Source organism: Ambystoma mexicanum, chromosome 3p (genome assembly GCF_040938575.1).
Source record: "Ambystoma mexicanum isolate Mex_15411 chromosome 3p, UKY_AmexF1_1, whole genome shotgun sequence".
Classification (NCBI taxonomy): Eukaryota; Metazoa; Chordata; class Amphibia; order Caudata; family Ambystomatidae; genus Ambystoma; species Ambystoma mexicanum.
Genome location: NC_090925.1, coordinates 389096947 through 389120948, shown reverse-complemented (window position 1 = coordinate 389120948; position 24002 = coordinate 389096947). Strand labels below are relative to the sequence as shown.

The following is a 24002-nucleotide window of genomic DNA, read 5'->3' as shown; positions in this document are numbered from 1 at the left end:
TCAGTGACCATTAAGCAATCATGGGGTGGTGATTCGTTGTCCAATTTCTTCTGTGGGCAGTGGCATTAATTCTGCAGGATTCAAAGTGCTACACCTCATAATTTGGATATGGGGCGCAAATAAGATAATTTCATATCTTGTCTGTCTAGCAGAGGTGAGGTGTTGTGTCTGTGTCCTATTTAATAGGACATCTATGGCATGTGGCACCATCAGAATTAAAGTATGCCCCAATACCATCCCTTCCGTTTGTTTCACCGACGCAGCAGCCGCCGCGACAGATCGCAAACATCGTGGTAGTGCGCGCGCTACAGGGTCCAGCACAGAAGAAAAATAGCTGCACAGCCTATTTCTTCCACCTTGTTCCTGTGTCAAAACAGCCAATGCACATCCTTCATTCTCACATACAAACAATCTAAAAACTTTTTCATAATTCGGTGTGCACAAAACTGGAGCAGAACATAATGCAGTTTTCAATTGATCAAACGCTCTCTGACATTCTTCATTCCAATGCAAAGGCATCACCGCATCCTTCTTAGTTAATAGCACCATTGGCTTCACAATCAGCGCAAAATTACCGATCCACTGCCGGCAATAAGAAGCCATGCCTATTATGTCTCTGACTCCTTTCTGTGTCTTTGGAATAGGCATACAAGAAATACTTTCTATGCTTTCTGTCATTAGCCTTCTTCCTTCTTTCGAAAGTAGGTAGCCCAAATAAGCCACCTCCTTTCGATTATATTGAACCTTCTTCAAACTAGCTTTATGGCCATGTGCCGCTAGGTGTGACAGTAGTAATACGGTGCTCTTTTTACAAATCTCTTCTGTATCAGTAGCGATCAACAGATCATCTATGTATTGCAATAGTACACACCCTACTGGTAATTCTAGCATGTATAGCTGCTCTTTTAACGCTCTACTGTAAATACTCAGACTTTCCATATATCCTTGTGGAATGCGCGTGAATGTAAATGATCGTACCCCTAATGTGAACGCGAACAAATATCTACTGTCCTTGTCCACCGGAATGCTAAAGAAAGCATTTTTTAGATCAATTACACTAAAGTATTCTGCTGAGGCAGGTATCATTGTCAATATTGTAGTGACGTCAGGGGACCAAGGGAAATTGTGGATCTACTACTTTGTTTAGCGCGCGCAAATCAATTATGAAACGATATGGTACTTCATTGCCTCCTTTCTTATTCACTGGAAGAATCGGGCTGTTACATGTACTGCCTGTAATTTCTTCAATTACCCCTAATTTCACCAAATCTGAAACAATACTTTTCAATCCTTTCTCTCCGTTAGCTGAAATTTTATATTGGGGAATTCGCGGCAGTGTAACTCGTTCTTTTAAAATGATCCTCACTGGCTCTATCTTCAAGCATGTTACATCGTTATCATGCATCGCCCATATACAGGTTGGCACTTTTCTTAACTCTCCTGGAAATGTTTCAGGCATGAATTCTGACACAGGGGCATCTTGTGGCCTAATCGTCAAAAACACCCCGTCTGAAGTGCAATGTATAATCGCACCTAGCTTTTTCAACAAGCTTAATCCCAACAGGTTCTCCCCAAAAAAATTTTTTAGGAGAAAGGGACAATGTTCAGTGAATGGTCCTATGGTAACTGGGACTGGTTGGGACACTGGGTTTATGACTGGTGTACCTGCGAACCCTACGGAAATATTCTTTTGCCCTGACAGTGGTATATCCGGAACCAAGTGATGGTCTATTGAACACTTTTGTGCTCCTGTATCTACAAGGAAGCGGTGCTCCTCATTCCCGCCTCTCATTCCTACGTAGGGTCCTCTCCGATTCACGGGAATAGACACTGGTTCCGACTCCTGCCCTGGGCTGTCCTATTGGGGAAATAACACATCATCCGATGTGTAGTCACTACTATTACTGTAATACGTATTTGGCTGTGTATTGAAGATGTTCCCATTCTTTCCTCTATTTCCCCCACTCTGATTCCCATACTGTTGGTTTTGCTGGCCCTGACTCTGGTTAGGAGCACTTTGGTTTTGGGCTTGGTTTTGATTACCTTCATTATTGTGGTGATGCTGCATACTATTCCTATTTGGTCCATTCGCTCTTTGGTGCCCTCTGTGCTGTCTTCTCTGGCCAGATCCATTTCTATTCTGTAAATGTGGACATTGCGCTCGCCAGTGTCCTTCCTCCTTACAGTATGCACACTGATTTGGTCCCAATGGCCCCCCATGCATATTCGAATTACTCCTCCCTTGTGCGTTCCCTCTTCCTCTATTATGTCCTGCTACTTCCTGCAGTAACACCCTTGTTTTCAAATTTACTCTATCTTTCTCCTCCTGGTCTTTTCCCGCATTCACTCTTGTCTCGTAATATTGGGCCATGTGCAATACTCCACCCAGCATTTTTGCTTGCCATGCACTTTCTGATGTCATTATTAGGTTCTGAATTGGAAGTTTCAACCCCCTCACATATTATCAACAAATAGCCTCTTCCCCGCTTCTGAGCTCACATCCTGCCCACTGAAGTCTGCGAATACTTCCTCGAACCTATTGAAATAATCTGTTGCTAACTCATCCTTGCCTTGCACACATGCAGTCAACTTGTCCCACTGAATTCTTTTCTCTGGGACAATTTCTTTTCATTTCTGTATTATGCATGCTGGTAATGCTACCATGTTCGCTCCCGGTGTCCCTCCAACTGCTTTATTCCTGTCTTCTATTACCAAGAACACCCATGTGGCGCCATAGGCCGTTACGTCATCCACCTTTCTTATTTGCTTCCATATGTCTGTTGGCAGGATCACTGGGAATATTAGGTCTATGTCACCCATGTTAAGCACGGATGATTGCAGGCAGGACTTTACTTCCTTGTAAAATCCTGCAGGATTCTTTTTTATATCGGGAATCGTCTGCTTTATGTTGTTCACCTCCTGTCTGGAAAAGGGGACATGCACATATTGGGCGGTATAATGGGCTGGCGTTACCTGGGCCACTACGTTTTTGGCACAAAGGTAGGTGGGACCTCCCTCATAGGGAATGGCCCACTTACTGTCCCTCCCCCTTTTCTCATGTGTAACAATATTCCCAGATCTAGAGATAGGGCTGTTTCTCCTGTCCCTCGCTCTAGTGCTCTCTTATATACTGTCATTATTTCGGGTGGGCTGGCCTTGTCGTTTTTTATATCTTTGTCTATTAAATGTTCAGCCATCGACTGCAGTGCTTTCCTTTTCATAGGCATGGAATATTCATCAAATATCTCATGTATCTCCATTGTAGGGATACTGGGATTCGACATCCATCTCAACGCCTCTCGTATACATACTTTCAATTTGTCACCCCTCTGTACTGACGACATTGAATGTCGCTGCTGTATATATGGCTCTACCGCTTCCTTCCTATCTCCCCTGATACCCTTACCCCTGTACCCAGGTGCAATAAACATTTCAGCATAATCATTATCCAATTCATTTTTAAGCTCAAAAAGTCCATATTCATGTTCCCTTACTTCTTCATCTCTTTCTCTACAGCGTGCTAATGCATTCAGATCTAACAATCGCTGCAGTGGTAATTTCCCAATTAACTGTTTCCATCTCTCCACCAAATATTCACCCATGCATTCCCACATACCTGTCTTTCGTTGCTTCTTCGGAAGCCATACATCGAAGCCAATGCTGCCATCCCATCATTCCCGTCTATATACATCTCTGCCTGTTGCTGCAAATCCACCTTCCTTTCTTTGCTGATCGCACTGCGAGTTACCCTTGTGCATCCACTTTGTTCAGTCCCGCCTCTCGCCCCCGTGGTTTCAACTTCAACCCCTGGAGGGACGGACGGTACCGAGTCCGTATCTGGGGCGGGAGGTGTGGATGGGACAATAGGAACGGGGAGTGTCTGCTGTGGGCCTGGCTGGCTAATAGGAAGTGCTACGTGCGCGGTCTGTGGCTGTGGGAGGGCTTGAGCTACGGGAGGGAGAATTTGAGCTACGGGAGGGGCTTGAGCAATAGTTACTGGTGTATTTGGCCTCGCTTCTGATCTTGGGCCTTGTTTTGTATGGATCAATATGTTTTCCATCACTTCATCTGCTATGTGCAATTCCTGTTGTGGGTATATTTTTTCTATGTTCAACTGGTCCCATCTACCTGACCTCCTTAGACTCTCCGTCCACTCCTCCTCCTCCTTTTCTTCCGCTACTTCATCTTTCGATTTATGCCTGCGCGCATGCTTCGCTCTACTTCTAAATCGGAACATTGCTTCCCTTCTCCTGTCCTTAACGATATCAATTGCTGCGGGACGTGCTTTCTTTCTTATCAACACCCTTTCCAGGTTATCTATTCTCGCTATCTCAAAACTACCATTTATCGGCCACTGATGGTCTTGTTGCTTTCTGGTTTGCCTATGCCAAGTCTCACAGAATATTATCGCTCCCACACCATACTTCGCATACATCTCATACACCGGCGTTCCCCAGGTGGTGCAATTTGGCCATTCTCCAAAGATTGTTTACTGCAGCAGAAAAACCCTGCTAGGGTGGACAATACCCCAGGCATGTTTCAACCTCCCCTTGGTTAATCAACCTTACCCTGGGCGTTTGATTTTGCAAAGTCAACTCTCAACCAATATCAGGGTTATTTTGAATCGGGGTATGACTCACCTGATAAATCAAATTGTCCTCCAGGACACAATTCGTCTGTATACTGACGCAACCAATGATGTCGTGTCTGCGTTTCTTGGCTTCTGCCTCGTTTCGGGACCCTCGCCTCCTTGTTCTCTGGCCAGATACGTCGATCAGGGATCAGATGTGTGCAGATCTGCAAAGGAATCTCTCATCATTTCTACAGGGCGCCCCAAACACCTCTTGATCCCGGCTTGATCGTCCCGTCCTCATTGTTCTCTGCCTTTACTCTATTACAACGTATACGATGGAACAAGTGGGGGAGGGTCCCTATTCGGGCGCCATCTTGAAAGGGGACCCTAGGGGTCCCTCGCGTTATGGAAACAAGGCAAATCACCACACACGATAGATGCGCCAGACACAAGGTTGCATTCCCAAAGCTAGGGTTTTTTGCAAAGTAAATAGTCTCAGTTGGCCAACTCGGTCTCACGCCCCGCGACGTGTATCTCTAGACCTCGAGGGATGCGCAAGAGAGAATTATGCACTTCAGTTACATATATACAAAATGCATATCATACAATCAGCTGTGACATGTTTAACATCGCCCTTCATTGGGTTTCTTTGAACTCGGTTTGATGATGGACAACTTCGACGAATATGGCACCTTCAAATATCTATTCTAGCAACAATATGCAACCTTGCAAGTGTAGAGACATCTTTTCTTTGTTGAACAGAACACGGTGCTTCTGTTCTTGTAAGCGAGCTACATACGGGGAAAGAGTCACATTCCAGACCTTGCTATCTTTGAGGTGCTATTCGTGGCCTGGGAGCCGACACGCTCTACAGGGCTCGGAAAAGATGGGCCGTAAGAAGAGCATAATTCAAGCCTTTAGCTCCTTTATTATAACACTTTCTACCATATAACGAGACTGGCTGGCAGCTGTGAAATGATTAAATGCCCTGCGGCTCTCCTTCAAGGCTATATTCGGGAGGGAGCTGGGCATTCCTCTCTGGAGCTGCCTACGTTGTGTTTCAATGAACTCCTTATTAGCCTCGCGGCCTTGCGGCCTTGTCCTTTCACGTTCAGACAACAATGTTAACAGTCGAGCAGAGTAAGCAAAAAATGTGCTGCGAAGCAGTTTGAACAGAAAGCAATGAGCAATCGTTAGAAAACAAAATGACGATCCTTGTTACATCAAAATGGCCGCTCATTGGTCAAACTCAGACATCTGTATTTCTATCGTTATGTACATGAGACGGTTGGTCTTCGGCCACCAAAATACGTTTGCCGTCAATCGTGAGAGGTGTCCATTTTTCTAGACCGACAAAAGAAGATGTTGAGTGCCCGATTTATTGTATTTTATCCACTTCTCTTTTCTCTCTGGCGTGTTGCAAGAATGAACTGTTGTAAGCGGAGATCTCACGTAGACCTGTTGGGCTGGCAGTTCCCACAACATTTTACCAGTTGAGACATGATGCTCTCACCCTCCTTCCTGTGGTCTGCCATATCGGGAGCACATCAGGGTGCGACTCATGGATGATGCCATGTGGAGCAACTAAAGAAGACAACAATAGCTACAAACTACCTCTGGCTCTGGGTGATTTGCTGGGCATGGGGACCTGGAAGTTGAGACTAGTGATTCCCAAGGTTGCTTATTGGTTACTTCTTCCAACTAGGCGATGCTATTCTGCTATTTGTTTGCCTTGATTACAACTCATGGAAAACTATCCTCTTATTTGTTTGTACTGTTTGTAAACAACAGAAACCACATCCTGGTATTTGTCTAATTTTAACCAGTTTCTTTCTTTTCTTACAAATATTACATCTTTAAGTTATCTTCTGGGTCTGTGTGTATCATTGATCCGTAATAAGCTTTGTGACAGGTCCCACAGAAGTCATTAATAAAGGTTAAGTAAAAATTGACTAATTTGCAGTTCTGTTTCCATTTCCCGACCAAGTGCATTTTACAATGTGTGAATGACACCACCCGAATATCTTCCTCTGTAGCAACATTTTAAATAAAAAAATACATTGAAAACCTGCTTATGAAATTCTGTTTTTTATTCATGTATTTTTGAACTAATGCACTAATTTTATGCAAATGTATATATGGAAAACTGTAAAGCGCTCTGATGCACTTGCCCCTGACCTGCACTACAGAATAATTTCAAATAAAAAAATGCATACTAGCCCTCTAACCCCTTAAATGTCCTGGATAGCCATTATGGCACATTACAAATTCAATGTAACAGCGCATACATGTTTTTAACAGTAACCTTTTTCACACCTCTGATACATATGTGTGTAGATGTTTTGACTGATCCCATGTGGACTTATACAAATATTTTTCAGAAAAACAAATACATCCATGCAAAACATTTGAAAATGATCTCACCTGATAGAGAGCCACGCAGAACAGAAAAAGCACAATATATAGGATTTTGTAGACCACAACTTTTCCGTTGAAGCTGACGACGAAGAACATGGCACAGCAAAAAAAGATCCAGTATTTGACAAGGAGGCCTTTAACATAGGAGCCAAGGATTTCCATGAGGGTGTTTCCAGTTTCTTCCTTTTCTGAAGAAATAAGCACAAAGACATTGGTCACATCATGAGTGTGCCACTTTTGGACAATAAGTATGAGAGTGCCAAGCTCTGCAGGACTCAAGAAGATTTGAGTATTGTTGGGAAGGGAGCGAACCCATCCCATCCCCCTAGGTGCTTTAGGGTGAGGTGAGGTGAGCACCATTGGAAGAACTATAAAAGAGCAGGGGGAAAGGGGGTGTTCATAATGTCCCCACATGATCATAATATTGTACGCAATTTAGACGTTTAGACATAGTGCACGTATATAAAGTGGTGCCATTTTGAAGCATAGGGCCTGCACGGCCATGCACTATTGAGTGGGTTAGACACAGGTCGCAAGCCTGAAGGGGAAATCTGAATAGGCCCAAGCGCTGACGAGAGGGGCCCACACTGCTAACTTTCACAGAAACACTTCTTTGTTCTTAAATTGGTGCCAATATGTGTGTTCTACAAAGAATGTGCCCTGCAAGGCCAAGAGACAAAGTTGGGCGCCTCAGTGTATGTGTTATCACATACAGGGCAAAGCAGGTCTCCAACCCCAACCCGGCCAGCCACGAGGTATAGCCCCTACAACTACCCTAGTCCCAAGACCCTTACATTTCAAGATACCAGTTGACCACAGACCACCGACCCTAAACCAACCCACCATAAAAGATCTAAGAGCATGGTCACCCCACCTTTATTTCATAATGACATAATTTGTAATGCGAGGTACAGGGAGGGATACATTATAGTTCAAAAGTGAGGGTGGAAGACGTGGAGGCCGAGAGACACAATTGGGATGATTGAAGGATGTGTGGGTTAGTATGACCTTGAGCCTCCCCCTGTGCCAGTCTTTGAGCATGCCAGGTACACTGTATAATGATAGAGTAGCACTGTTTGTAAATGTAGTTAATAGTTTCTTTGGCCTTGGTTCCCACTAGACGATGAGCCAGCAGACTCGATATGATTGAAGATGGACGGATTGGGCTGGGACCAATGATCTGGCATCCCCAATGGAGCAAGCCCACCATGCATAGGGTCGCACCAACCAGCCGCACCGGATTCCTCTGTATGCAAATGATGTAATCTATGATGCTGTGTCCCCTTTTAAGCTTCTGCTTGCACCCTTTTTGGACAGAAAGTTCCATGGCAGAGAGTTCTTTGCTGATGCACCTATTTCTGTAGAAATAAAACTTGTTATCCTTGCAAGAGTTTCTTGGGCCTTTTTCCCCGAGCGGGTTGTATTTTTTCTGGTGTGAGAGATTAGGGTCGTGTGAGCGTTTAGGGGCGTGCCTTCAATTGGTGACCCCGATGTGATCCCAGCGCCCCTCATGCCTGCGTAGGTGTCCAGGCTTCTTCTCCAGAGGGGCCTCGCGAACCTATAGCGGCCAGTCGGGGATCCAAGTGGTTTTACAGGAGCCGTCTTTGCCGAATTCCTGTCTGTTCTTTGGAGTGGGGCACAGCTCCAAGGAGAGTGCAGGCTGGTGTTATTGAGAACCCCATGACAGAGGAGTTTGGGTGAACATGCGCATGTGAGTATACATTTGCAAGTGATAGCAAGTAGGGGATGGGTATACGGGAGAGTGTGGAAGTTGTGAACATGTGGAAAGTGAGGTTGTTGGTGTGGTGTGAATGTGGTTTATTGTATGTTTTAGTATTATTCATTTTTTAAGGAGAATATTAAGTATTAAAGAAAGGCAAACAGAGTCTTAGGGAGCCTTACGGAGTGAGGGAAGAAGGTGGTGCCACTCACATTGTGTAACGGAGGAAAAAAGAAACAAGTAGGAGCCCAGCATAATTAGTGGGCTCAGAAATTGTAGTTGTTCTTATTTTAGCTAGTTATTTTAGCTTGTTTTGTTCATGTTTTTACTGCGTAGGATGGAGGACCGAGGAGGGGCATTGTGTAAGTTGCAGTGTGATCTGAGTGTGTGGGGTGTGAAAGTTGGTGTGGTGTGCATGATGAAAAAGGGGAGGGGGGGAGCATTTTTGATTTTTTGACGGGAGGGAGAGGACGAAGGACTGACTTTTTTGACGGGCAGCAGCAGCCTGTGCGGCACGCTAACAAAGGCGTAGAGACAGTGAGGTGCACCGACCATTATAATGGGAGGAGAAACACCCATAGAGTATATGTATACGGCCCTGCCACTATATCGTGACTGGAATCGAGAAGTACCACAAGCAATGGGTGACAGAAACAAGAGGAGGGGGGGATGCCCTGCTCATGGCCAGATCAAGGATTCCATAATAAGAGAATTCTGGAACACATGTCCATATTTTTGACAGCCAAATATAAGGCGAAACAATTGCAAAAGGGGAGAGAGATATTAGACCTTTGGAAAATGTTTCTAGATACAGATCTTGAGGGAGGAGGAGCGCAAAATGATAGCAGGGGCGATGGTACAGGAAAGGAGGGCAGGGCACCAGTAGAGCATGGGGGAATATACCCATTGGCAGCTCGCGCTGCAGTAGGTTACACTAATCCGAACTATGTGCCCACCACAGCGACAGTCCCACCACCCCCATATGCATCGCCTCCGGACGCATGCTGATATCAATAAAAGGGACTTAGAAGTGGCACTGGCAGCAGCACTAACAGAATTGACTAGATTGTGGGTGACACAGAGTGAAGTGAACACTGAGAAACCAGCAGTGCAAGGATCAGATGGGTGGAAAGCAGGAGACGGTTTGTTCAGAATAGATAGCACAGCCATAAAAAACATGCATACAGAAAAGGAAGGAGAAAAGGGCGAGCGGGCAGACAGCCTAGGTGTCAGGTTTCCTTACTTCTGTCAGTTTCCAGGTATTAGGGTTGGGTACTGGAGTCAGGATTCAAGGTTGATAAGGACTTTGATTTGCATTGGTGAAATTACCTACTATATCAGACATCTAATTCTGTCCCTATCCAAGATGGCGAGGCAGCGGGATAGCAGTGATTGACTGAGTGAGGTAGTTTGGAACCTTGGAACAGGTTCTCAACTGCCTTTCATTCAAGTCAGAGACCTGAGAGGACATAACTACAGAGAGCTCCCAAGAACCTGAAGATTAAAGAAGATTACAGTCATCCAGTGTTTCCAGAGTGTATGCCAGAGAAGAAACCATACCAAAGGTAAGTTCCGGAATAGGAAGAAATTAAAATATATACATATATATACAGCAGTTTTTAGATGAATACAGAAATATGAGATTCAGCGCAAGGATTAAAAAACAATTTCATGTAAGGTAATGTTTATTGGACAGTGTGTAGAGGTGGAGCCAAGTGCCCCCACCCAAAGCTCCTCCCCCATGCTACCAGTATGTTGGGAGCCGGAGTGTGAGACACGTGCAGTACCAGTGAAAATACCCATACCGCAAAGGATCATGGAAGTAAGGTTCCCATTGAGAAAACCATGTATGCACTCACGAATATATGCTGATCATTTGAATGACATCCTGGAGGAAGTGGGAAAAATGAGCGAGAAAGCAGACTGGTGACATCATACAGAGCGGAGATGACACACTCATAAGAAGAGATTGAAGAATATAAGCATTACCTAAAAGCAAAGGAGGAGGTGCTAAAGATGAGCAACATTTCGGGCTCGAGATGAAGATGCTCATGTTACAGAAACAATGAAGAAAATATCAAGTCATTTTACAATTGTACAGTCGCTGCAACGCAAGTAGACAAAGTATTCTTAAGGCTGGCACATAGTGAATAGATTGCGGCAATGCGCCAATGTATATGCATAGGAATGTAAGACTACAGATGTTCCACAACGCACTTTAGCAGAGCTGGATCCTGTGAGCAGAAAGGCTTTTCAGTGTGTCGCAGTTAGAAAATGAAAACTTGTCCAGGGAGGTGTATTGATGAAAGGCTTGTTTGGCCCAACACCAAGAAGTCAAGGCCATCGTGAGCCTCAATGTTCTTGCAGAAGCTACTAAACATGTGAAGAAGACAAACTCCTGTCTGAAGAGAGGTGCAAGAACATTAAAGACGTCAGAGGTTCTTCATTTAATAGGGTTTATTACAGCAAAATGCTCTGAGATAAGGGTAAAACCGGCAAGGCTACCTCTAAACTTGCAAGATAGTCCGGCACCCATGAATGGGAAATTACCGGGGTGTTCCGGCCCCGCCAGAACCAGTAATTGCCCTTTCGCAGCTGCCGGAATCGGGTGATCCCCATTCCCATTTGAGCCCTATGGGCCACAAATGGTAATGGGGATGCCTGTAGCACCGGCATTTTTCATAACTGTACTTGCGGATGCCTTTCATTTCACCGGGTCAGACCTGGCAGAATGAAAGGCACCCGCAAGCACAACTCAGAGTTTGCCGGTCCAGATACAACGGCACCAGCAAGCTTACTGGTACCGTTGTATCCGCACCGGCAAACTCGCAATGAGGCCCCATGGTCTCAATCACAGTCGAATGGAAATAGAAATTGGGATGAGCTACATCGAAACTAAAGGACAGAGTATGCCTATACTCCCTTTTCTTCTCAGGCTTAGAGAACATCTGCAAGGCCAATCTTCAAAGGGCTAATTGACTGGCAGACTGAAGAGTGATGACAGGCGACAGGCTAATGAGGTGGGAAGCTATGATTATGACCAGCTCACCAGCACCTGGCTGCCAACCTGCGTGCTGCTTGCGCATGTGGAATATTACAGAGGGGTACGAGGGTGCCAACCAATTATAGAGCGACACCTAATAGAGAGCCCTATAGTTTGTATAACCAATGGGACGTTGTGTATTTGATGACGTTCATAGTGACCTATACTAGAGGAGGGCTTAGTTGCAACGTATACCTATATGTTCCCTGTAAACCCATCACATTCCTAAGTAGGTTTTTGTAGTTTGCCATATAGACTGACGTCAGTAATGACACATTTTTAGTATATAAGCTACTTTTTTATGAAATGCTTTGAGTGTGAAGATCGAGCGTGTTCATTGATGTTCGTTGCACTCCCTGTTTTAGATAATTGATATTAAAACAGACTTACATTGCCAACTTCCTAAATCAGTCTGATTAGTGATTTTTGAGCATATTCTGCATCACCATCTATCTCAAAGCATTGCTAGCCCGTCTGAAAGGGCTTGTGTTGGGTACATGAGTTCATGTGGTAGCAGAGGATCGTTTTGATCCATCGTTCGAGTAAGCATTGGGAGCCCGAAAATATCGGACAACCTCCTCCATTTAGCTGGAGGAACGTGAAGCTCCTTGTAGATAGCGGCCACTAGTTTAAATAAAAAAACATGCGAGTAAAGGTGGGACGAGTCCCTCGTTTTCAAGCAGAATCCCCTGCCAACTCCTACAGGAAGCTGAGCGAACCGAAGGTTAAAGCGGCTGGTTGAGCAGGAAGCGATCCCGAGAGTCAAAGAGCTGAAAGCGCGAATGGTGAGTAGATGAAAAACTGAATGAGCACTGAGTGGGGAAGAGTGATAACAGGGAAAGAGTAACGGACGGTTGGTTGGGGTATTTTATTTTTATTTAAGGATGAAGAGTGTCATAGTTTAAGGTATAAGGACAAAGAGGGATCCATATGATAAAAGCCCAGAGTCCTTCTTCAAGTGACGTATTAAGAAGAAGTTGTTTTAAAGTCCAAGTGGACAGAACTAGGCTACGAACGATCAAGGATCATTAAAGAAATCAACTTACACTCCGATCAGAGTCATTAGGGGCAGAGAATAGTCAAGAGGAGCGTTAACAGAAGAATACATGGAACGGCCAGTCTGTCAATGTGTATGTCTGTTTGTATATTGTGTATGTTGTATGCGGTAAAGAAACAGTGAAATATTGAAGAACTAAAAAAGCAATAGACTGTGGTGAAAGGCTGAAAATTGATTATTTAATTAACTAATAGTGTTCATTGAACAGGTAGATTGAAGTAAAGAGAAACATAGGGGTTTGGAGCTGCGAGGATTGGTGCATCCTCATATTGAATTATTTTTCTGAGAAGTATTTTGTAAAAGCATGATAAATTATTAATGAGTTAAGAGTGACTAGTCATGATGGAGGATATTACTCCACTCATACACTTGTGCAGACAGTTGCCAAAACAAGCACCCAAGCTTAAGCAGTATGGTGCAGAATGGGTTAAGGGTACGGCAGACAAAATGTTCATGCCATGGCCACAAAGGGGATCACTTTCCAAAGCAATTTTGCAGCACATGACAACATATTTGCATGCAGCATATACGGGAAAGAAACTAGAAAAGAGGCTAGCTAACGTAGAGCTCTGGAAAATGTACCAGGGGGAACGGGAACCTGTGTAAAGAGGGGGGGTCTTGAGCCCTCTGCTCCCCCTACTGCATCTGAAGTAAATGGTGAAAGTACAAAAGATGAAGGATTATATCCTTCAATCTCTTAAGTGCCAAGGACGAGTATGCTCATCCTTTTTGAATAGGCTTACATAATAGCCTGGCACTTAAGGGGTTAAGAGAGCTTAAAGCAGCGACAGGGTACAATAATCTGATACATAAGTCGCCTGCATATAGCAGCGACGAGAGTCCAGAAAAAACTCAAGAGAGGGATGTAATCCCTAAAGTCCCACGGGACAAGGAGAGAAGTGACAAACCAGGTATGTCTTTAGACATGAAAAGAGAAATAAAGAGATGAAAAGGAGAAAAAGACAAAACTGATGAGGTAGCGCTTATACAAACAAATGTATGGGCGGCCAGATATTGTTCAAACTTGGTGGAAAGAGCATTGAGGAAGTAAGGCAAAAGATCAGGACAAGCAAGATAAAAAAGATAGGGAACAGGAGTAATTATTAAAAGAAGAAGAGACCAAAAGAAAGAATAGACAGAGCCAAGAGCAACTGTATCAGGAAGAGCAGCTAAGGAAGGAAGAAAAAGCAGAGGAGCATAGTAAATATGACAACAGGCAGAGAGCAATCGAAGAACGAGATAAGCTAGAAAAGAGAAAAGAGGAAGAACAGAAATTAAGAGATAAAATAATTCAAAGACGAAGAGATGAAGAAGTGCATAGAGCAAACGAGAGAAGAGAAGTGAAAAGACAGGAAGACAAAAGGGTTAGAGAAGAATCTAAGAAACTAAGGGAATTTGATGAAGAACTGGAACGAAAGAGAAGGCAAAGGGCACGCGACATTGATCGCATTGGAGAAAGAGTTAATGGAACCTGGTCCAGTAGTGGCATGGGAGGACATAGAGGAATTCTTCCCGATGCAAGAACCAATGCCAGAACCTCTAAAGAAGATCTAGAGGATAATTTTGACATAGGAGCTATAGGAGAGAAAATCGATAAGGTCTATTACGAAATGAGGACCAAAAGTGAGTCAAAAGGTAAAGGAAATTATGATCGATTAAGGGCGCACAGTCGCGAGACAAAGAAGGATTGTTCAGCCCCAAACATGGAGCCTGATCTTTGGACAGGCTGACTCTGAATAGAGACGAGAAAGAGGGAAGCCACACTAGTTGGGGACAAGACATGTCAGACGAAGACAGAGCAACCTTCCATGGGGAGGAGGACACTAGTATATGTGGTCCCAAAGGATGTTTACAGACAGATAAGGAAGTGAGATGGTCAGATCTAGACCTACCTAAACCGAGGACGCCAGAACCACTGGCGCGGCTAGTTTGACCTAATGGGCGATCCAATAGTGTGAGGGGGGACTCGCTACCTTATGTGAGTAGATTAAGGTAATTACCAGTAAGAAGAGGGCGCAGAACCATTGTCCCTGCTATGGACAGGCAGACGATGCGGGACAAGTGCATTTTTGGGATCTCACAGTTCCCATTGTTAGAAAAAGGAGGAGTCAGACCGCAGTATATTCCATGGCCCCAGATGGATATGGATAATTTAAGGTGTAAACTCATGAGTCTGACGCCGGGTGTCGGAAAATGGATCTATGAATTAGAAAAAATTACAGGAGGAAATACGCTAGCCATAGGGAACATTAAGGGTCTTCCAGCAGCTATACTTGGGGAAGAGAGCTGACGACAGTTGGTCGAGAGCAGGATATGCAGGTGTCACTGCCCAGAACACAGCTCATGATGGAGCGCTGTTTAATAATTGTACAGCGGCAGTCTGGAAAGCGCTTACAGAACAGTAGCCTGATACATTGGACATGGGAGCTATAATAGCACGAAAGATGCAGGAAGGAGAGGATCCGCCTATTTACATTCAGAATTTTCAAGAGCAGTGGAGTTTGGAAACGCGGGAACCGTGGGCAAAATCCATACCTGTATTCTATCATATATTGTGTCAGGGATAACCAGATAAGCTACAGAGACAGCTCACGAAACCGGTGGGTATGGAGGCACAACCATGGCCAGAAATACAGTTGACCATTGCACATCATTGCCGATTGTTGCAGAAGAAAAACCAAAAGAGAGACAATGCTAGGAAGATTGAGGGGGCTAGGCTAGTGCAGAAGAAGCTATCTAAGTATGCTATAGAACGGGCAATGCTAGCTAGTGAAGAAGGGTCAGGAGCACAGCAAACAGCAGGTATGCCGCATGCGAATAACCAACGGCAGTTCGATCAAGGAGGGAATGGATTTAAACTGTGAGGTAGGGGAAACTTCTGCAGAAGAGGAGGCTTCCAGAATAATCATGGAAGCTTCCAGAATAACCAATGTGGATTTCAGCCTATGCAAAATGATGACCAAAACATGCAGGGAGGGCAAATTCAAAGACTCCCTTCTGTATGTTGGACATGTAGAATGACATAACATATAGCATGGAACATGTGGAATCCAAGGGTATGTACAGAATGGGCAATTCTCAAGAGGGGTGGGGGAACAGTTTATCCTCCAGCATATAGCTCAAAAAATAGGGACGGGTTTGCCCAAGATCAAACAGTATATCAGACACAAGCACAGCGAATGCAACAGGCTTTGTAATCACAGCAAGCACCATTGAATCCGCGGCAAAGGCACTCACAACATGCACCCATGCAGATACAGCAGAGCTCAAACACAGGACAGTTATTGACTCCTAGAGTATGGGGTGTCACAATCGACGGTGGGAATCCTTTCACGGGCAAAGGGATAAGTATATACCCACAATAGGACAGCTCAGTGGGTGACCTGATGTGTTCAGTAACGCCTAATCCTCAAGAGGAACCACGGGTTGACGTCACGATAGGAGGCAAATCCTTTTCTTTTTTAGTAGACACGGTGCGACTCGCTCATGTATACGAGAGGGAACATTTTTAATGTCAGGAAATCCCATGAAGGCTCAGGGTTTCACAGGAGCTAAAAGTAGAGTTCCTTTTACTGAGATATTGGGAGTCTCTATAGGAGAATGTAATATGCCTGGTCCATTGTTGTATTAAAAACAGAGACCAGTTAATATTCTGGATCGAGATTTAATGACGAAACTGAATATGACGATTTCTTTCACTGATGAAGGCATAGTGTTTTCTACACCAGGAATACATCATTTGAATGTAAATGAATTCAATATGGCATTTACAGGGCAAATAGCCATACGAGGAGTACCGTTAGAACCAGAAGTGTTTCATTATAAGGTGCGTATTCTGTTAACGTGGTTGCCTGGTTTAGTTGGTAATACCATGAGAATACCTGATGAATTTCTCTTTAGACGAGAGATTCCAATGGACCAAGAGGGGGGGGGGGGCTGAATTTTTCTCTTGGAGTTACAAGCAGTTGTAGTGCGAGGGGAATTCGCCATGCTCATAGGATTTGATCATACCGGCAGATCATGGAGTACAGTGATCGCTATTGGAGAAGGTTACAGATTAACTGACGTCACTGATGAGGATATATTTAAAGATAACCCATCGGACGATGAAGTAGTGTTTAAGATAAGGATTACATATTGGGTTAAGGCAGAAAGACGCGTGGTTCCACAGGGGATGATGATAGTGTGGCATTGTTCCACATTTTTTGATGAAGACATGGCGAAAGTGCCAGCTCCTTTATGGACTACAGGCCGTTATGATGTAGGCCTATTAAAAGGGATTGGAGAAGTTAAGATCAAAGTGAAACCAGGAGCAATTTTACCTTGAGCACGACAGTATCCCATGTCTCAAGAGGCAGACAAAGGTATTTTTAAGATGATATCCGCCACGATGGATCAGGGTATTCTAGTGACGTGTCAGGTTTCCTCTTATATTTCCCTTTTTTTTCTGTGTGGGTTAGAGGTTTTATGCTATAGTTGGTTTGGCCTTGACTTTTCAATACTTTCCCTTTTTATTTCTGTGTGGGTTAGAGGTTTTATACTATAGTGGTTTGGCCTTGACTTTTCAATACAGATTCCTGGCTCTGTCCCAAGGCAAGATGGAGCTTTACAATAGAAGCTTTGATTGGCTAAGAGAGATCTGCAGGACAACAATGAACATTCTAAACTGTCACTCTCTGCCTTTCATCATCGTAACCCCAGCTGAGAGGACGTGTTTGTAGCTGCTCCTGCTTTAGTCTTAGGCATAGTGGATTTGAACTTTCAAATCCAGGCAGTCGAGCGGCTACTTATTCGGGGTTGTTTCAGGAGAGTATCCAGGTTCACCGGAGAGTTTTTGGAAGTTCTTTTGGAAGTAACATTGTTCAGCTAAGTGACTTTATTTGGATATGTAAATCTGTTGCTCAAATTAATTATGACGTTTGGAGAAAGTTAATGTAAATTCATAAGTAGAACTGTAATGTTAAACTGTTAATAGTTCAATGTGTAATTCTTAAACGCGCGCGAGCTACGGAAGACTTTACGTGTGACCCACAGCGCGTGTGTTCATAGCGCGTGTATTCATAGCGCGTGTACGCGAGCGTGAGAAAAGACTGCTTTATTGATTTCTACAGCGCGTGTGTAGATAGCGCGGGTGTTCATAGCGCGTGTACGCAAGCGCGAGAAAAGACTGCTATGTGATTTCTTCAGCACGTGTTTTCATAGCGTGTGTGTTTTAGCGTGTTTTCTCCTGCGTGTATTTTCTTCAGCGTGAGTTCTGCGCATATAAATGTTTGCGTGTGTGTGCGCGAAAAGGTTTCTACAAACTTTGGACAAGTTTGCAAGTTCTTAACGAGACTATGTACTTTATTTTCACGTGTGTTGGTTTAAAATTCATTTTTAAAGAAAGAAGAACAGGATTCATTTAAGCCCATCATAACTGGAACAATATACAGTTTTTTAAAGGCAAGAGTCAAGGTTCTTAAGGCTACTCAAAGGAGTTGCTGTTATCTTCAAAACCTTCAAAGCAAAATAAAGGTAGAAAGATTTTATAAGCAATTACTCCACTCTTCTCTAAGATCCTTAAAGAGAAGAACCAGGTACGAATCTTACATTTTAGTTAAGGATATAGAGTTTTCAAAATCAAAAGGTTAGTTAAGTAATTTGAGGATTTTGTGTGTTTTTTATGTATTCACTGCAAGTTCTGCATCAGGCATTCTAGACGTCGCCAGCCTGGTGTTTCTTATGTTATCCACTTCCCCCTTTCCCTTTGGGGTATAGTTAACAGAGCTGAGTATAATCTGGTTCTGAGCATTACATTTCAGGGGGATTGTCGGGGGTTCAGCAGCTTCCGCGGACACAGGATTTCTCTCAGCCTGATATGACGTCAGAGTCACCATGCAATACTGCGGTGTATCTGATCAAGAAATCAAAGGGAGGGTCGTGGTGTTTAGTGCAAGACATGCGCCCAATTAATCAGATTGTAGAGGCTGTGTTTCCTCTGGTTGCCAACCCAGCGACGATTCTATTTAGGCGCAATATTTCACGGTGATTGACTTGAAAAATGCGTTTTTCTCAATCCCGATGCATAAAGATTCTCAAGATCTGATGTCATTTACGTTCCGTCAGACTAAGTTGAAAAGCACAAGATTACACCAAGGCTATTGTGAGTCACCATCGATCTTCAATAGAGTCCTGCAGATGGACTTAAGCAATATTGATTTGCTGAGTGTTGTTTTGCAATATGTGGATGATATTTTAGTCTGCAGGATGTCAGAGGAGGAGTGCAGACGTGACTCAGTTCAGCTAATGATTATTCTAGCAGAGAAAGGATATAAAGTGGACAAAGAGAAATTACAGTATTGTCGGACAGAAGTATTGTAATAGGAAAGTTAATTTCGCATGAGGGAAAGAAAGTCACACCTGAAGGGGCTGAGGCAATTCTGAAAACTGCAAAACCACACACGATAAAGCATATATAACAATTTTTGGGGCTATGCTGTTATGTAAGAGCATGGGTATTTGATTATAGTTCATAAACAAGGCCATTGTTGCAGACCCTGAAAAAGGCTCAAGCAAATCAGGAAAAGATTGTATGGACTGAGGAAATGGAGGAATGGTTTGATGAGTTGAAAAAAGCAATTTGCACAGCTCCAGTTTTAGGGATTCCTAATTATTCTGAGGAATTATTTTTATTTTTGCACACAACTGGAACAGTTATGACAGCAGTACTCATGCAGAGAACTACGTTGGGATACAAGCCTCTAGCATATTATAGTGGGATTTTGGACCCAGTAATGAGGGGTCACTTCCCCTGTGAACAATCGCTGGCAGCCGCGCGTTCGCTATCGACAAATCAGCCAGCATAGTGATGGGGTGATCAATGACGTTATTTGTCGAGCATGCATTATTTACGTTTTTTGAGAAACCCAAAGATACGTTGACAACTCAAAGAGCTTCTGCTTATGAGGTAGTTATATCAAATCCAGTGATTAAAATAGTCAGATGTAAAACGGTGAACCCTGCCACATTTGTAGCTGAACCACTGACAGAAGACAAGCATGCACAAGACTGCTCAAATTATGAAGAATTCTATGATGAGATCCCGAGGGTGAAAGAAAATGCTTTGGCAGCTGGGGAGATTCTCTTTATTGATGGGTCTTCGAGGATCGATCAATCTGATGGACAAAGATATTCAGGTGCCGCTGTGTTAAGGCACAAATCTAACAGGGAATTCAAAGTAATGATAAGTGCACGACTACCGTCTCACTTTTCAGCACAGGCTGCAGAATTAGTGGCACTGATTGTCATGCTCGAGAACCACACAGACCAGGAAGTAACAGTGTACAGTGACTGCGCCTATGTGACGTCAACAGTACATGCAGGGCTAGCATGTTGGAAAAGGAGGGGCTACCTCTGAGCGGACAGCACTCCAGTGCAGTATGCCACCTTATTGGACAGACTTATTAAAGCACTACAACTCCCAGTAGCCATCGCGATAGTTAAGTGTGCAACGCACACTAAGAGAGCCAGTCACAGTCCCTGTTACAGTCACAGTCCCACCACATGTGCAGAAACATCCCAGTCACTCCCTGGCACCTCCAATAAGATGGATCCATGCTGGCCGCCATTTTATTCACCCTTACTGGAGCAACATAAGCTTGCCACACAATCTAGTATCGTATCCACTGAAAGCATGCATTCCTAGAAACCTGCTTCTAATACATGAGAACCCTGTTACATGCCTCATCTGAAAATTGCTTCTCTATATCCCTCTGCCATTTTCCCCTCATGCCCACTGCCTTAATATCCAGTTCAGGGCTATCCGCTGCATATAGTTCAGAAACAATTCTACCTCCCTCCGCCAGCCGCACCAACACCTTATTCATCCTGTGTGTGCGCGGCCTGTCCAGGAAACTCTCCCAGAACGATCTCACCCCCCAACCCTCCATTATGGTTGCAAATTCCAGAAAATTAAGACGCACATTGGGGTGAGCAGCTCTAAATTCTACAAATGTTATAACCTTATCCCCTTTATAGATGTCCCTGACCAGGCCTCCTCGGCTCAGCCACCCAATGGTCCTCCTACCCGGCTGTTGAAGTGTGTGCCCAGCCTGCTACAAGTCAGAGGAAGCTCAGCCATAAAAGGAAAACTCTGTCCTGGAACTTTGGTGGCCTTCCACCACGTCGTATAATGGTGCTAACGGGTGATGAAAGCTGTCCAATGTCCCCCCCAATTAACTTCATCACCTTTAGAGGAGCTGAGTCAGCCATGATCCAATCCGTGAGTCGGTCTCCATGTGAGCGGATATACCAGTCTACCATGTGCTGCAACACTGAATCCCAATAGTAGGACCTGAAGTCCGGTACCCCTATTCCTCCCCTGCCCACTGGTAGTTGCAAGGTGATAAGTGCTATCTTTGGGACGGCCCCTTTCCCCAATAATCTGGACATAATCCTATGAAGAGCCTGAGTGCAGGCTGCTGGTATGATCATCAGCATCACCTGAAGACATACAACAGTTTTGGAAATCTAATCATCTTCACAATTGCAGGGGGGAGAGCTGCGAAAGTGGAAATTGTGCCCAGAAATCTGCTAGCATATCAAAGGCAGCCACTACGTTTTCCATATTCTGCCAGTACAACCAGTACTAATCAGCGCTTATCATACTGAAATCCCCACTCTGGGATCTCCATCCCAAACTGCAATAGATCTCTGCCCACTTCCGTTGGTAACATATAAATCGCAGATTTGGAGTTGTTAACTAACAACCCTGAATGTTTCCAAAACTCACCTACCATTGCCATAACTTGGCTGAGGTTAACCACTGGGTCCTTCACATATAGAAGCGTGTCATCCACATATAGAGAAATACAATGCTGATCCCCTGTTATCTGCAGGCCCACGGCTTCATTGGCTTCCAGTGGCAGCCCGTATCCAATTTAAAATGCTTACTACATGCCATAAGTGTATTTTTGGAAACGCTCCTTTATATTTGAAGGAGAAGATCAATGTCTATCAACCAACAAGAAGCTTACGATCTTCGGTTGGCTCTCTGTTGGTCTTGCCCCGGATAAAAAGATCTCGTGGTCTAGGACGGGCCTTCCACATCCGAGGTGCTCAAGCCTGGAACTCTCTTCCACGCAACAGTTTTTTAACCACCATGAACACCTGGTTCACAATAAGTTAACAAAACTCAAAGTTATTAGTTTAAGGGTAAATATAATTTGAGGTGCGGAGGAGAAGTGCTCAGCCTTGGTATCTAGGCTGGTCAAATATACTCACAGGTTGTATATATATTAACTTCTCTTCAGTCATCTGTTAGACTCTGACGTAACCCCCGTCGTTCTCACGCATGCGCGAAATGACTATAAACATACAAAATGGCCGCTACGTGACATCACCACGCGCATGACGTCACCCGCGAGCATAAATACTTGATCTGCTTCCCTATTCAAATGGAAGCGGATGGAGATGTTCCTGTTACAGCCACATCCAACATCTTCTGGATAATCCAACTCTTCTTTGTAAGTAGACCTGGCAAGCCGTTTATCCTCTGCTTAGCCACATTAAGCCCTCCAGCTCGTATGGCTTTATCTCACCTTTCCCCTGGTAATTATTATTTTGTTTTTTCAGCCTTTAGAGAGGGACCACCTACCATCCCCAGTATCCTCACACAGAGATGCAGTAGATGCCTGTCTGTGGAACCATTTATTACTGTTACAAGTAAGTGTATGACCACTAAGCTGTCTATTCTGGCCAAGCTATTTCACCATTTAATTATATTATTCATTATAGGTTAGGAAGCACTAGGATTCTCCACCTCACTACCAATCAGTTTGAAGTGGAATTGCCCACACTGGGAAACCACTTTTTTGCTTGTTAAGTAAGTACCCTAATATATCTACCTTAGAGAAATTGCTAACAATAATAACTATTTCATTACTTACCTTTACATGCTCTATCAACGAAAAGTTAAGTTTGTCATTCACCTATGTAGGCACCTAGCATTGGTCATTAACTATAATGATGTTTCCCTTTGTTAAATAATGACTACTGATATTGAGCTAAAAGAATGCAGTAATGATTAATACAGCAAGAACACATGATGTGCTTTTCCTTAGTTAAAAAAGTTTTTGTTTTGCCTTATATGCACAAATGAATATTAAGTATTGGAATTAACTACTAACACTGTATCATCAATCTATTTTCTCTCTAGAGATTAATTATTGTATAAAGAAAACAGAAAATGTTTGCCCCTGATGAAGAGTGAAAGTAACACTCGAAACGCGTTGGGCCAGATCAAATATTGAATGTTCCTTTGTTATAATTGCAAGAAATAACAGTTTTTTTGATAAACAGATGAATTGTCAAAGATTAATTTGGGCATCTCAAAAGAATAGTGTGCAGGGGACGCGGGTTTCCTTAATTAGGAAACCATTTGTTCTATGTGGAACTCTCTTCCACCACAGATGCGCAAGATAGAGAATCATCTTGCTTTTCGTAAACAGTTGAAGACAATCATGTTTAAATAGAATAACTCCAGCTCTGTTTCTCTCTACTTCTTCAATGATCAGAGCAAAAATTGAGGGAGACAACGGGCACCCTGGACGCGTAGCCCGCTGTACAGGCCAAGGCTGCGATACCACCCTGTTAAAATGCACTCTCGAGGCAGAGTCCCCATATAGGAGCTTTACCCAATTGGTAAATTGGCCCCACAGCCCCATCATTCTCATCACCATCCACTGAAATTCCCAGGCAACCAAATCAAAAGCTTTATATGAATCTAAGCTCACCACTGCCACCTTTTCTGACACATTCCTATACTTATCCAGGATCAAAGGCAACAGATTATTTGAAGTGGACCTGCCTGGTATGAAACATGTCTGGTCCGGATGCAGCAGCCCCTGCATAACTGTTGCCAAGCGTCCCACCAGTATCTTACTTAAAATCTTGATATCCACATTTATCATTGACAAAGGATGGTGTGAGACACATTCTCTTTTGTCTCTACCATCCTTAGGTAGTATCAGCAGGGCCTCCAGCATCAACTGTGAGAGCTTACCCTGCTCCTTAGCCTCCCATTGATTATGAATATTAAATTTGTATTCCTTTTTGTTACACATTTCTGCCTTCTCTGTTAAATATACCAAACTAATAACCACTTGCATTATAACCACACAGATACATAATTGGGCCTTTACTAGAGCACACC

The 24002-nt window shown here is 43.8% G+C and overlaps 1 protein-coding gene across 1 annotated transcript in view; it reads right to left on the bottom strand.

The window, feature by feature from the left end:
• LOC138579901 (piezo-type mechanosensitive ion channel component 2-like) overlaps positions 1-24002 on the bottom strand; it is a 2232767-nt gene that overhangs the window by 1577064 nt on the left and 631701 nt on the right. Inside the window, exon 13 of the mRNA XM_069650129.1 lies at positions 6998-7179. Coding sequence (XP_069506230.1) covers positions 6998-7179 — 182 coding nt within the window. The remainder of the gene's footprint in view (positions 1-6997; positions 7180-24002) is intronic.